Source organism: Melozone crissalis, unplaced genomic scaffold (genome assembly GCF_028551555.1).
Source record: "Melozone crissalis strain CALT ecotype California unplaced genomic scaffold, PUWL_Pcris_2 ptg000007l_1, whole genome shotgun sequence".
Lineage (NCBI taxonomy): Eukaryota > Metazoa > Chordata > Aves > Passeriformes > Passerellidae > Melozone > Melozone crissalis.
The window spans coordinates 4,608,482-4,624,345 of NW_026535785.1; the positions used below are offsets into that span (position 1 = coordinate 4,608,482).

At 44.3% G+C, this 15,864-nt stretch overlaps 1 protein-coding gene across 1 annotated transcript in view; it reads right to left on the reverse strand.

Moving 5' to 3' along the window:
- Positions 1-258: 258 nt before the first annotated feature.
- The window catches only part of CMIP (c-Maf inducing protein), a 130,524-nt gene continuing 114,918 nt past the window's right edge, over positions 259-15,864 (reverse strand). The window contains exons 14-21 of the mRNA XM_054269480.1: positions 14,835-14,942; positions 12,270-12,386; positions 10,707-10,847; positions 9,740-9,787; positions 8,865-9,011; positions 6,288-6,393; positions 5,071-5,141; positions 259-2,244 (exon numbers count right to left, since the gene is read on the reverse strand). Coding sequence (XP_054125455.1) covers positions 2,191-2,244; positions 5,071-5,141; positions 6,288-6,393; positions 8,865-9,011; positions 9,740-9,787; positions 10,707-10,847; positions 12,270-12,386; positions 14,835-14,942 — 792 coding nt within the window. The 3' untranslated portion in view covers positions 259-2,190. The remainder of the gene's footprint in view (positions 2,245-5,070; positions 5,142-6,287; positions 6,394-8,864; positions 9,012-9,739; positions 9,788-10,706; positions 10,848-12,269; positions 12,387-14,834; positions 14,943-15,864) is intronic.

Here is a 15,864-nt window from a genome sequence, read left to right on the forward strand (position 1 = left end):
CTGCAAGGACCCCTTAAGCCTTTCAAGGACTGGGGACAGTGCACAAAACAGGCTTGGGGAGGGATGCAAAACAGGACATACAGAGCTCAGCTGTTCTCCTCCTCCTCCTCCATGGTGGTTCCTGGAGCGTGGGGAGGGGTGGCAAACACCCTGGCTGCCTGCTGGTCCCCTGCTCTGGAGCCTGCACCTCTCCCAGAGCATCCCCACATCACCGGCCAGCCAAAGGCTCCTTCAAAGAAAACACAAAGCACGCAGCTAAAAGATATTCACTTACAGTTTATTTTTGCCTGAAATTATTTCACATCTCTTTGTACACAGCTACAGAACAGTAGTAGTAAACCATTGGTAAAAGCAACAGTGCTAAGGAAAATGTTGGCATATTTTTTCTTCTTTTTTTTTTTTTTTCTTCTTCTTCTTCTTTCCCAGACTGCATCTTCATACAGTGTGGGATTTGAAGGGGGGACAAAAACCTGACACACTACATGAGTTTAGACTCAATTTCTGTTTCATTATTTAAAAAAAAAGAAAAAAAAAGAGAAAAACAACATCATTTGGGATGGGGTTGTCTACATAGCAAAAAACTTAAAAAAAAGAAAACAACAAAAAAACCTGAACAAAAAAGCTTGGCTTTCCATTGAATAAGATTAAATATATATATATATTTATATAAAAAATTACATTGGCTGTATGTGAAACCTTGAGGTGCTGAAGAATAAAATAAAAGTGTTAAACAGAGGAAAAAACTTTTTTGTTTTGTTTTTGTTTGATTTTTTTTAAATAAGCAGCTCTGTACAATGAAGGCTCATTATGAAAAAAAAAAGTCAACAGCATAGTTATAAAAGAAACCACAATTTTTAAAAAATCATCTTCTAAGCAACTGTGGAATTTGAAAAATGTAGCAGTCACATTTACAGACAGGTCAGAGCTATCGGATCAGCAACACCGCGATTTCCTCAGTCTCCCCAGAGGAACATGCAGAACAATGCGTGCACAGAACAGGGCAGGGAGGGGGGCACAGGACAGGGGAAGGAATGAGGGGAGGGGGGAAGAAAAAAAAAAACAAACCAGAAAAAGCTGATGCACAAAGTGGAGGGAGAGCTTTTTTTCCTCGTTTTGAAATATCGGACGTAAACAGAAAACAACGGAGGCCACTTGTAAAATCTACAGTTTGCAAACACCCCATTGGCAAAAGAAACGCCTTGTCCCCATCTCCCGTGTTTAAACCTGGCATGGCTTAAAAGACTAAAGAAAATTTTCAGACTTTGGAAGGAATTGTGACTTTTATTAATCCCTGCACCCCCTTCCCCAACAACCACGCCCCCCTTGATAAAGATTTTCCTTCCTATTTGATAACATTTGAGGCATTTTGAAATCAAAAAGACAACGCGATGAATGTTGACAAAGAGGGAGTATAATACAGTTTGCATTACTAAAAGGCAATTCTTCAAGGAGGACATTTCCTTAAAAAAAAAAAAATAATAACAACAAGACAGCAAACTAGTTTATACAGTACTATACGCAAAAAAAGGGTAAAAGAATTAACAATTCATAAATAAAAGACAGGTCCCAGACCTGTTATTTGTGAACCATTTTCTTAAATAGGTGCATTATGTAAATCTTATGTACAACAAAATTACTTTGCATAACAACTGCAAGGACATGAGGGGAGGTGAAAATCATATTGGTTTTGGTTTTCTTCTCTTGAGATTTTTGAAGTTTGATTTTCTGGAGCAAAACTGGTGAAACAGGAGTTCTGGCTGGCTGGGTGCCAGCCAAGGAAACCCAGGTAAGTAAGGACAAAGGAATATATCTTTTTTCTCCACACGGCATAAACACAAAGGCAAATAAAATCCACAAAGGTGTTTTTTTCCTCTTTATAATCCTCTTGCTGCTACAAAGTCCTTTTTTTTTGTTTGTTTGTTTGTTTCCTTCCTTTTCAATTTAAATTTTGTCGATTCTGAAATCACAAAGCTGAAAGAATCCGATGGGGTCCAGGCTTGCCCCATCCTCCCAACACACACAACTCCACTCTGCTACCCCACAACCACAACTCCTGCCACCAAGTCCCCAGACTCACTGCTCTACAGGAATTGGCCAAAAGTTATTTTCAGGTTTGTTTTAATCTGTCTGTTTTAAAAATCTTTTCCTTCTCACAAGAAGCAAAAGAGAAGAGTGGGAGGCAGGGAGAGTTCACCAGGCTTCGGTGTAGCGGACGTCCACCTCCTTTAGGTTGGGGAGTTTAGCCTGTGAGGAAGGAAAGGTCAGAATTAACAATGTGTTCAGGGCTCAGGTAAACAGTTCCTGTCAAATCTCTTGTGTGGGATCATTCCCTGTGCTTATCCAACAGAGCAGTGGTATCCAAATCTGGAGGAGGAATAGAGAAGGGAGGGGTGGAGGAACTTCCTGGGGAAGGAGAGCACCTTGCCTCACTGTTGTTGGTGATGATTGTGAAAAACCTTGTGTCCTGTGACTTTTTGTGAGACAGCAAGCCTGGGACCTGTGCAGCTCTGAATACTGTACTTGTGTTTTCAATGTGGGCTCCCAAAAGAGGATGAAAGCACCTCCTCCTCTTGGCTAGGAAAGCACAGAGCCCCACTGCTGGTGAGGATGACAGGCAGCCCAGGAGAGGTAAAGGGCACACACAGCTCCCTGGCCTGGGAGCTCCTGTGTGGAAACAACCCCTGGACTTACTCAATTCAGAGGTCATATCCAAATCTGGAGGAGGGCTAAAGGGATAAAGCACCTCCCAGCAAACTGGAAGGGTTGATGTGTCAACCACCAACTGCAGAAAGAGGCGTGACACCCTGGGCCCAGTGCTGAGCTCAGCAGTGAGCTGGATGTGGGTGTGGCAAAGGAACAGGATGCCCAGCCCTTACAGACACATGGAACTAAGTCCCACCTTCTCTAAAACCCATGCCACCAGGTCCACATCAAACCCCCATCTTCATTTTTTTATGCAAATGCTTAGCAAAACATGTCTGTCCAACGTTCGCCATGAAGGCGGTGCACTCAAACTGCAGCAGAGAGAGACAAGTTCCTCCTTCAGCCTCCACATTGCTGATTTCACCCTTCATGTACTAAAACAACTCATGGAGCATTAGCAACTTTCGGTGTCTTTGTGGTCTCCCTTCCACAACTCCAGTGCTTTTGGCCATATCATTCCTGGATCACCCCACACGAGGCAGATGGGGATCAGCTGTTTGTTCCTACTCATCGATCCCCTTTCCATGCTCCCTGACCATAACTGCATGGCTAATTCTCTCAAAACAAATAAACACATTTAATTAGGCCAGGGCACAATTGAGGACTTGGAAGTTTCTAGGAGTCATTATTACCTCACTCCTTGATTTATGTGCGCGCGTATTTTGATAAGAGCTATTCATAATCCTACAGACACTGCCAGCAAATAATTTTTCAGTTAGGCAATAATGACTTCAGTAGTGGGTGTTTATTTATTGTCTGGTTCAGCCTGCCTGGTACATATGTGGGTGTCTGTGTGTGTGCAAGCGTGTTTAGTGGGCTGGGGGATGGAGCTGAGAGGAAATGTCATCACTGGCTTGTGCCCCAAATGCTCTGGCAGACCAACGTGAGAAGAAGGAAAGATCTGTATCAAAAATAGGTTCTTTGAAGTCTGAGCTGCTCTTAACAAACCTACAACCATGTGCCCCAGGGAGAGAAACTACAACCTTTGAACACACACAGAGCCCTAAAATAATGGCCACCAAGATAAATTGCAATGAAAGAGGTGAAAGGGGAAGAAGTGATGCCTGCCTGTTTTCTCAGCTTTCTGAATTCTCTGCAATCATCAGGACTTTGCTCACAGGCAGTTTTGCTGTTTGCCCTGGCAAGTCACTTTCTTTTGTGGCTGCTAAGGACTATTAATGCCATACCAGAGCAGAGGGAACCAGTTAGGAAAATGTGAGTTTCAGTAAGAAGCGAGTGGCAAAGGGGCTCAGAAGCAGGGGTGGGACCAGGGGAGCCTTTCATGGATGCAATTTCAGAGCCCTGGGCCAAATACAGCATTGACCTTGATTGTTTGTAAATGCCTGGGGCCTGATACAAGCTCCATTGTGTGAACCCATCTGCAAGCCAGCTGTTAATTCCAAGGACTTTTTTGCATATACAATTGTGACACAAGTTTTTAAAACTTGATCTTGAAAACTCCATGCAAGCAGCATTGCAGCTGAGTCCCTGGGGGAGCCCTGGCTCCACAGCCAGAACCAAAGATAGATGTTTGCAGTGAATTTTGAAAGCAGAGCAGTTACAGGACTTCTTCAAGTTCCAAACTCAACCCAAGGTTGTGACCTTTTAAGTAAACGTGGCCCAATCTGTTTCAACATCTAAGACAAGCAAATGTCAAGTTTCATCTTGAGTCCTTGGGTCTCTAAGGTAAGATTTTGGGAGATGCAGCTCACACACCATCAGAATGAAAGCAAAGTCCACGTGAAGTCATGAAAGCCAACACATCTCAGGCAAGCTCTGAAACCACCTGGGGCTGCATCCTGGTTCTTTACACCACTTTGCCTAAGTGGTTATAAACTCACAGTAAAACCAGACATTACATGTCAAATTTCAGAACTGGGCATCTGTGCAGACATTTCTGCTCAGAGCCCATTTCCAGTCCTAGAGGTGTCAAGATAAATTTGCATCTTCCTTGATGCTTTCAGTTCTCACTTTACTTTCCAAATCAAAGCTTGACAATACTGTTCACCCAAGTTACTTTTGGTCCTGTTAATAGTACAGGATATGGTGTGCACTAGATTGCACCTGTCTCTGTATCCTCATCAGAAACAATCAATTTATGAAACTTTTACTGATAAAGCCTTTACTGTTGATAGCACAGGCGAAAAGATTGAGCTGCTGATTCTATCTCATACTTCTCCATTCAGTATATTAAATGTTTCCTGGGTCCAGCAACCTCACAATGCTGCTTTCAATCATTATATCCACAAAATAACCCGCTTCACCCTCTTCAGATAACTTTCATGCTACCCATGCCACAGGGTCACTTCTCCCTACATCTCTTGCTACAGACACTTCTCATCTTTAGAGGATGCAATTCACAAATACCTTGAGATCTTCGTAGGTATCCGCTGAAAGTTTGGTGCTGTTCATATTTAAACTACACAGGCTCTTCATGGCTGCAAGAGAAAACACACATATATTTATGATCATGCTGCATTTTCTTAAAATATCATGCTTGCAGTAGGCCAAAGCATAAACAAGACATGACTATGTGCAGCACTCCCAGGAAAAAGCTGAATAGCATAAAATATAGAAATACAAATGGATAAACAGCTGTTTGGGCCCTCATCCAGGAAAAAGTCCCTATTTAGGAAGGGCCATTAAGCATATGGTTAAGACTGCTGACTTCAAAGGAGTTCAGTCAACTTCTCATAATCGGTTTCCTGCACATTATTCTGAATAGTGCCCGTTCTCAGTGCTCTGCATGGTGCTCACAGGGGCCATGCTGATCTGGCAGTCCTCCCTCTCCTCCCCCCATTCCCATTTTAGGCTCCAGTACTTAGCAGAATAGTTTCCTAAGATGAGCCATAACTACTGGCCTGTCTGGCACGTCTGCGTAGGATCGAGCCTATTAAAGCAGCCCTCCAAACCCAGCAGAGAGGTTTGTAATGCACTGCTGGGACCAGGAGGGAGTTTCACTCCAGCACACTGAGCTCCTCTCAGTGCTCAGGGAATCCTGCATGCCTCACTCTGCCTTGCCTTGTTTAAACCAAGAACAGGCAGGGTTTCACTTCCCCAAAAACAAAGGAACAAAAAGTGCCAGGAGGAGTAGGGAACCTGCTGCACAGAGAAGCTGCCAGGTGGCTTTGCAATCTTCACCTCCTGCAGAACAAAGGCAGGGCCCACCCACAGGGGATACCCACAGGAAGAAATCTAGAAAGTCCCTGGGCAACAGGTGACCACGTGAGATGGGGACAGGAGCCATCAGTGAAGCCAGAGGCAAGTTTTAGAGTATCTAGAGGTTCTAGAGTAGCTCAGGAAGACGAAGCCCACACGAGGCCACCCAGTGCCATCAGGCTCAGGTCACCATCCCTGACCACACGAAGCCACCCAGTGCCATCAGGCTCAGGTCACCATCCCACAGCTGGACAGCTGCAGGACAGGGCAGTGAGGAGGGGAGATCAAACCCAAACACAGCCACAGCCTGTCCTAAACCGCTGCAGAAGCAGCGCTGTAGCACTGAGAGATCCACCCCCTGCCCAAACACACACAAACTCCTCAGAGGCCACCCAAGTGTCCCACAGAGCCCGTTTGTCACTCACAGCTCAGTGCCAGCAGCCCAGCGTCTGTCACGGGGGTCTCACACAGGTTGAGCACTTGCAGCATGGTGAGGTGCTCGGACAGGAGCCGCAGCCCCGCGTCGCCGAACTGTGGGGCACAAACACAGCTGGGTCAGACATGAACTGGGGTACAAACACAGCTGGGTCAGACATGAACTGGGGCACAAACACAGCTGGGTCAGACATGAACTGGGGTACAAACACAGCTGGGTCAGACGTGAACTGGGGTACAAACACAGCTGGGTCAGACATGAACTGGGGCACAAACACAGCTGGGTCAGACATGAACTGGGGTACAAGCGCAGCTGGGTCAGACATGAACTGGGGTACAAACACAGCTGGGTCAGACATGAACTGGGGCACAAACACAGCTGGGTCAGACATGAACTGGGGTACAAACACAGCTGGGTCAGACATGAACTGGGGTACAAGCGCAGCTGGGTCAGACATGAACTGGGGTACAAGCACAGCTGGGTCAGACATGAACTGGGGTACAAACACAGCTGGGTCAGACATGAACTGGGGTACAAACACAGCTGGGTCAGACGTGAACTGGGGCACAAGCACAGCTGGGTCAGACATGAACTGGGGCACAAACACAGCTGGGTCAGACGTGAACTGGGGTACAAGCACAGCTGGGTCAGACATGAACTGGGGTACAAGCACAGCTGGGTCAGGCACAAGCTGAGGCACCCACCCCTCTGCAAGAACCTCAGTGCAAACTGGGCTGTGGATATGGGGTTGGACCAAGCCCTCCATTGCTCACTGCCATCGCCAATGACAGCAGAGAAAGCAAAGAGTTTTATCTACAACAACGCTGGTGAGGGGTTTGGAACAACAAGCCCAGTGAGGAACATTTGAAGGAGCTGGGGCTGTTTAGCCTGGAGAAGAGGAGGCTTAAAAGTGACCTTATTGCTCTCTACACCTTCCTGAAGGGAGGTTGTAGGCAGGTGGGGTCAGTCTCTGACAGAACCAGAGGTCACAGTCTCCAGCTATGTCAGGGAAGGTACAGGTTGGATATTAGGAAGAAATTTTTCACCAAAAGAATAATAAAGTACTGGAATGCTCTTCCCAGGGAAGTGGCAGAATCACCATCTCTGGATGTGTTTAAAAAAAGCCTGGACATGGCACTTGGTGCTATAGTCTAGTTGAAGTGTTAGGGCACAGGTTGGGCTTGATGATCTTAGAGGTCTCTTCCAACCTCATTATTCCCATTATGTGATTCTGTGATCTCTGTCTCGCAGGCAGGGAACAGAGAAATGCAGTGACTTGTGTGCACTTAACCACAGGCCATCTCCTAATTAGACTGGTGCCTTTGAAGCCTGGACTTTGTACGAGTGGGCTCCCACCCAGGCTATACACGATGGTTATGGCAGCCTCAGCCAGTTCCCAACCACATCACACAAAAAAAGCACAGTGCAAGTGGTATTAATTAGCTATTTTGGTCTCAAGAACAATGCACTATTGATTGGTAATTGTTCTATTGACCCACTTGGTTTCTGCTGTTTCTAAATTCTAGATTAATGGAAACCAGGATATCGCAAAATAAAATGGAATCTAAACCCTTTTCTTTTCCTTTTTAATAAAAAAAAAAAACCCTTCACAAAAAGCAGGCTCTTTGTTCAGTAAAATCAAACTCATTTTGAACAAAAAGCATCTAAGTTTCTCAGATGCAAAAGTTACATTGTTAAGACAAATGTGGAGGACATACAAACAGTTAAAACAAGCAAGCAATCAGTTTCTACTTCATATTCCCCATAAAAAAAGAAAAGGGATATTTCTGGGATACAAAGTACTTAAGAAAACAAAACAAAACAAAATATTTACATGACATTTTGGTAAAAAAATGCTGCTTTCTGTGGTTGCACTGACAATAATTGCATTTTCAGTGAGCACTATAAATAGGTGCTAACAGAAAATGGGGAAAACCTATTCAGTGGAGAACCTCAGAGGGCAAAACCAGCAGGGAAACATAGAAGAAAAAATTTAATTTTAGACGTTCCTTCAGTCAACAGCTGAGTAATTTGTTCAGTTAACTTGGGGGTTTTTTGCTTAGAAAATAATCACATTCTCATTATAATTTCCTTCTACTTATTCATTATCTGAGTTTCTTTTTGTTGCTGTTGGGTTGATCAGCTTTCAAGCAATTCACTGCCTAAACTGCAGACTGTGCTTTGCTTGACCATGTGAGCTGCAGCATCATTTTTTCATCCTAACTGGGTAAAAGCAGAAGCATTTCCCAGATGAACAGCAGCACAGGTTCTACTCAGCACACAGCAGCAACTATGCCAAAATGGAACATTCAACCCAAGACAGCAGCAACAATTTATAACTAAAAATAAAACAAAAATTAAAAATCTGAGAAAAAAAAGGGGCGAAGAGAAAAAAAAATCAGCTGCCAAGATGAGCTAAACCACAGGAAGGCCCTGTAAAAATAGCAGGAGGACAAAGTCATCTAAGCAAGCCTCTACACACACTCTTCTTGTGCTGACGTAGTGTGGAATTTCAGAATTAGTCAGCACTGGTTCCTGCCCTGAGCCTCAGCTGCAGAGCACTCACCTGAGTTGACCACAGGTTCAGCTGCTTGAGCGAAGGCAGTTTGATGAGGTGCTCAGCACAAGCACTTGTCACATTGGTGAAGGCCAGGCTGAGGTTTTCCAGATTCCCAAAAGAGCCCGAGCTCAGCAGGCGGGCCAGGTCTGCATCCTGAAGGAGAACAGGGATTGGTGAGGGAGGTTGTGGGTGCCCAGCCTGGAAGTGTCACAGATACTGGTAACCAGAGCGAGTTGCACAACTGCTCCACTTGTTTACAGTAACAGAGAGCCACACAGAGCAGTTTCTGTTTGTTTGGCAAGCAGCTGGGCTCTTGTGGCAGCGTTGCTTCACACACCCTGGGAAAAATCTGTCCAAACATTAGGACAAAAATGTCCTTTGCCTGTGTATCCTTGTAAGACACAAAGGCCTCAGTGTCAGAGCAAATGCTGAAGATGGGTTTTTAAACATCATGGAGATTTAACCATAAGGTCCAGGTCCCACCTGTGCTCAGAACCATTACCTGGCCTCAGTGAAGTTACTCTGGGTTTGCACCAAGCTTAAATGCAATAGTGCTGGGTCTCTTTGAGACTTCCATGACTAAAATCCAGAACTGGACATTGTGAAGTTTGCCTTTGTAATGCAAAACTCTGTCCCCAGAGCTGCCATTCCAAATCTGAGCAGCACTATAAATGTGACAGCCTGCTGCTGGGGTTGGAAACTGCTGCACAGACCCAAGAGCAGAAATGTGACCTAGTTGTGTAAACTCAAGTTGTGTTGACAGAGCAAGTGCAATGGCTCCCCACTAACTGCCCAAAACCACTGTGCCACATGGCAAACATAAATCAAGTGTTTAAATATGGAAAGACAAAGGTGTTTTTCTATTGACATGATTAACTTACTGTGGACTTGGATGGCAGTGTTAACCTTGTGGGGCCACCTTTTCTTTGCTGTAAAAGAGAAGATATTTTGGTCAAACAAGCTGCCATTCTACATTTCAGACTCACTAAAGTACAGCAAGCTCCTCACTAGCACTAACCCTGCTCCCATTTCAAAGCTTCCTGCCAGCCCTTCCACCTCATCCCTGCTTCCCCTGCCCTGAGTGAGCCTCTTGTGTCCCTGGGGACATCCACTAACCACAGCTAAGTGGGTCTTCATGCCCTTTGTCTGCTTCAGCCTGACAGCATTTGGCTAATTTCACTTAAAAGGAAACAGCTTTAAAATGCTGGGCAAAGTGAGCAAAGGGGTTAAGATAGCCCAGCTGATAAAATAATTTGCTTGACTTCAAAAAAAAAGCATCTACTTTTCAGGCTGGGAGAAGGGGTTAAAGACAAATATAAATGTGCAAGAGGGAAGAGGAAGTTTGTGGGTATGTTTGCCTAGGTGAAAAAGTGCTCATGCGGGCAGGCCCATTTTAAATCTGTAGGGCCTCTCTTTAAAATCAGGAAGAATCTTTTTCTGTGGGCTCTAGCTCTGAGAACTGGACCTAAAGACCATCTCAGTGAAATGCTGTGAATGCCAGAGCATTCAGAAATGCTGGCCAGCACCAGAACCATTTGCTACTCATACGTCAAAAGGTGGCAGAATTTGACAAGCTGACTTGTAAGATCTTGAGACAGCAGGGTTTCACCTTTATTCCTTCACAGGGATCCTAAGCAGGTTATTGGATATCATTCATAAACATAGTATGGGATTAGTCACGTCAGTAAATATCACACAGTATATATATTCACAGTGAAACCCTCTGAGGACTGCTCCCATCCTGTTGTTAACTGGGAATTTCACACCCTGCTTGTCTTTCTTTTGTACCTCCATTTGTGGAGAGCACAGAGCCCAGTGTGCTATGGCAATGTGTGCAGGGTGACATACCAGCTCCTTTAACTCCCTCTGCCTCTCACACAGCTGTTCATACATTCTCTTTCCCACGTCTGTGCTTTCCAGGGTGGAGATGATCTGGAGCTGGGTGTCATTATTGTCAATGATGTTGTATTCCAGCATCAAACACAAAATCTAACAACAGAACACAAGGAGAGTGGTCAATGATGTTGTATTCCAGCATCAAACACAAAATCTAGCAACAGAACAAAAGGAGAGTGGTCAGTGCAGGGCTTTCATTCCATTTCTTTCAAATATCCTAATTGCACTGGGGATGGCAATTTAAATTCCTGGCTAAGTTTTTAGAGCATGCAATAAGGAGGTTAGAGTAGAAGATATCATAGCAATATTTATGCCACTTCCAACACACAAAATTAGTTTTTTATTTGTAAAGAATGAAGAGTAATCTCCAAAAGCCAGCCTGTCTATCCTGCTCCCCATTAGTGCTCATTCCTTCTGAGACATGCAATTATTTGCCTCAGAGCTGGGAGATGGCTCCATGCCACAGCCCTCTCCAGAACAGATCCAGTATTTCCCAGGTCCAGGGGCTGGGCTGGGCATTGGCACACCCAGGGATTTTCCATCCCTGAGTGCTGGGGTTTCTGTGCAAGCAGAACACGTGTGTGGTGCACCCAGCCCACGAGGCAGGATGGGTGAAGGGCACAGGGGCTCCAGGAGAAGCTGCTGGGGGCTGTCTCTGTGGCCAGGACATCCCCACCTCACTGGGAACACCCCCAGCTCACCCTGGGGAAGCCAGGAACAAGGCAGATCCCAAGGGATGAGCCCAGTGGGTCACACAGATTTAGGACACAAGCTGTCTCTCCACACTGCTTTTCCTTTTCAGCTAAGTATCATGCCATTGCAATTAAAATGCAAAGCTTTTATTCCCTCCACAATTTCAATTATTTTTAATGAAGAAAAAAAAAATCCAGCAACATTATATTCAAATGCATGCAGCATGCTCCTTTATTTACTGGATTAAATTAACATGCAAAAATCTAAGTCAATGAAAAACTAACTCTTTCCATCTATTTATCCACTCTCTTTCTGCTGATAATGACATTTATCAAGAAACTCCTCTTATGAAGCCCAGAAATATATATATAAACTATTAGCACAACAAAAATAACAAATCATAAGCATAAAAAAATGTGTATTAACGCAAGCAAATAAGGTTTTATAAAGGGACTTCCTGTGCACTGATCATTTTGCAGGTGGGAAGACAAGAATCAGGCATTTCATCATGGAAAAGCCTTGTGGTTGTGAATTGTGATGTCTCACCACAGCCTACTGCACCATGGCCATTTATTTCCCATCCTAGCCTCTGCAGCTGCATTACAGCAAACAACCTCTTTCTCCAAAAATTCATGCACCCACCTTTCACTTAATTCACACTCATATCTACAGAACAACAATATTCTGTTCCCCTTAATTCAAACAACAACAACCAGCCACTGGTGTTTGACACAACACAAACCTGACCCCTGCTAGAGCCAGTTCTGGGAAAGGCACTGGGAACCTGAACACTACTCATGACCACACATTTTTAGGGCTTACCTCTACCATCGTCTGGTTACCCCTCAAAGCCAGCAGCATGCAAGGTCCCAATTTATTTTCAGCCAGTGAAAGCAGGAATTTCTTTGTTTTATAACAGGATCCCATTAAAATATGAACCTATGCAAGAAACAGAGGTAAAATTAGGGGTGTAGGCCTAAGAAACACATATACCTCTGGAAGGAATATTGTTGAACAGTCAAAAAGTGTTACTTATTTGCAATAAACCTAAAGGAATGAAGGCTCCTCTTTATAGTTAGGGTTGTAGTGTCTCAACAGCTTTGCTGCTGAATGGAAGTGACTTTTCGAAGAAGATGATGCCCAGTGAGATCTGAGGGAATGGGAAGTTTTACTCCATAAAAGAGCCCAGCTGACAGCCTGAGAGAGGCGCCCCAGGAACCATCAGAGCAGCTGTGCAATTGCCCCCATTCCCAGTAACCCGATGACCCCAGCCCCGGGGGAAGCACTGGGGGTTTTGCTCTCGCATCTGTTTGCGCTTGGGTTTCTCTGGAAATGCCAGCTGGGGAGCAAGGGCTCTGTGGGATGGGTGTCTAGGTAAAAAGCACTGCTGCTGGCAATCTGCTGGTCCTGGAAAAGGGCTGCTGACAGACAAATTCACCTGTTCAGGATGAACACACAGGACCTGACTGGGAAAGGAAGGGCTGCTTTGAGAAAATCCAGCAGTCCTAAGCACTAAGTCAGAGACTTCATGAGTTTTCATGCTCTTATCCTGCTTTCTCTTTTGCTCAGTTTTCCCTGAAAGGAAAGGACTGCTGAGAACGTGCCCTGAGTGGCACTCCTTCAAGTCCCTGAGCTGACAAAACTGTTGTGCAGACTCTCTGAAAGCTCCAGAAAGCCCCATGTGATACCACATAGTAACGCCTATGGCGGAAATGCAAAGCCACTCGTACAAATCAAATATGTCTCTTCTCAGAAAATAAGTTGGTCATATTATTTCCAATGAAAATCCCTTAGACATTAAATGCTGGGCTCATGGAAGAAAGTCTTATTTCATAACCCAGATGGCCGATTCACCATTTGCTGAAAAGCACTATGTGAGAATTTGCATCTTCCAACAGCCTAGGCAGGAAGAGCTCCATTATGTGGACTCAACATCAGCACTACCCTACAATAACCTTGTAAATGCATTCTGTGGCCCCCCTGGCTCATGGCTTTGCCTGCACTATGTTCAATACTGCTAAAATATCACAACCATGCCATGATGAGGTCAATTCTATGTGAATCATGGCTTCATTATCAGCAAGCTCTTTAGAAAAACAGAAAATCTTTTTTTCCTTAAGCATCCATCAGCTCAGGTGGCCTTTAAAATGTGAACCTCCAAGCCAAAAGAGATTTCATTTCATGCAGTTTTCATTAAGTTTTTTTAGAGGTTTTCTTGAGAAATGGAAAATACTGACACTGACAGTAAAGTAACATTAGATGCATCTCAGAACAGGGTGTTTTTCCAACTTTATGGTTAGTCGTTAGCAGCTCTTTAAGTATTTATCAACATCCTTGCAAAGGGCACAGAGTGCTGCATATTAATGTGTGTTAGCATTGTGCTTTCTCATGCACGCCATCTCCTGATGCTCATAAATATCCTGAATGGCTCTCAGGAGAAATGATACAGTTCTGAAGAAATTTTCTTTTCAAAGATAAAAGACAGATGAACAGTGAAGAGGGGTGAAACCTTTTGTAAACACTCTTCTTCCATTATCAGTTTCAGAGGTAACTGATCCATCTGAATTTCAGGGTATAGACAGACACTGATGTTCTTTACGTCCCAAAATGTTCAGCATGTGGGAGATGCACAAAGTGCAGAAAGTCACTTCACAAAGCCAACTTCAACAAATGTTTTCCCCCTTGCCAGGGAAAGGCAGTAATATAATTTCCATCTTACTTGGTATATGGAGAATTCGTACAGAGAGTGGCTTGACCCAGGAGGCACAGGAAGACAGTGATGTGCTTAAATCACATCACTGATTAAAACCTGTTATTTTCTGTCTAGCCCTTCTCAGAGTTACAAAAGAAATAACTGCTGGAAATGGAATGCTGGTTTCTAATTACACCTCTTCACAACAATGCAGAGACACTGGTAACACCTTTTTATATCTATCCATCCATCCCTTGATTAAACCAATGTAACTGTTGGTTTTAAATTCCAGGGTAGCCTACAAATGTAAACTATAGGTGTGGATGTACAGAACAGTCTGTCTCCCACTTTTCCATGTTCTCTGTGAGAGTTTTTTTATACAAAGACAGATATTTGTAAGTACAGAAATACATACATATGCACAAATTTGGTTTGTGTATTACATTACCAGTGAGAAAACATGCCAAGGTTCAAAAAGAGAACAGTAATGTGCTAATAACCAAACTGTGACTGCAAGGGAGGTCAATGGATTTGGGGGCAGAAAGATCTGGATTTTCTAGTGAACACTCATGGTTAACAAAATAGTGATTTTGATAATTTATTTTTTGACAAAAACAAGTAAATCCTGTTACTGCTGACTAGACATTAGTTACTTATTGCAAAGTTTGTGAACTCCCATTGCTGCAGACACCTACCATACTGGCAAAGAGCTCTCCATCATCATCACAGGCCACTCCCCCAGGGCTGTAGAGCTGGAACCAGCCGTCCTTGCCAGCCCTCACACTCAGCAAACACGAGTGCACCTGCCAAGAAGTGAACACATTGGGAAGGTTACAGCTCCTGCCAATAACCACCAGCATCTCCCACACCAGGCCAAAGGGAACTGCAGAACCAGGGACTGCTGGAAATCCCACGGTTAATATTCCAATCTGCAGAGCTGCAGGCCAGTCTCCCCTCCCAGAACCCATTTTCTCAGCATAACCAAGAGGGAAGCTGCACCATCCCTTATTGCATGGCCCTTTACACAAATCAAACACAAAATGGCTCTAATCTAGAACAGCTCCTTTCACTTGGAAAAAAACATCACCAAAAATCCAAACAGAAAAACCCCACAGATTTCCCAGCTTCTGTCATTTTCCCCCTGTCCTCCCAGCATGTGTGTCTATACATCTGATGTGATCTGCATACCAAATGTGGTGGCTGATGCCTTGCTCATTCCAATAATTAACAATTCTTATTACTCCTGCTCTAATAAAATTCAACCAGAGTCAGGGTGAAGGAAATCCACAGGGAAAACTCAACAGGGATACAGAGCACGGAAGCTGCACTGGAAAACTGGCACCAGTGAGCAACCATTAGTCTAAATTTGGCCCACTGTAGAGATTACTATATTTAGTCCCACAATTTAATAGAGAAGTCATAATTAAGCTTTATTTTTTCCTTTTCTTTTTTCCCCCCTTCACTAGAAGAAAGAGATGTTCCATTTCAATTTTTTGAGAGGTGTGTGTGGGGGGGGAGGTAAATTCTTTCCTTAGGGCACAGAACTCTGGAGACAGATGAAATCCTGGTGCCATTCTAGGTCTCTTCTGGCAAGGGTAACTACTGCTCACAAGAGCTAAACCCATGGAGATGAGGAGTCCTGGGCAGTGATGGTACAGCTTCACCCACAGTTTGAGGGAGCTTTCCTGCCTTCGTGCCAAAAGCAAGAATCACCGTGGATGAGAG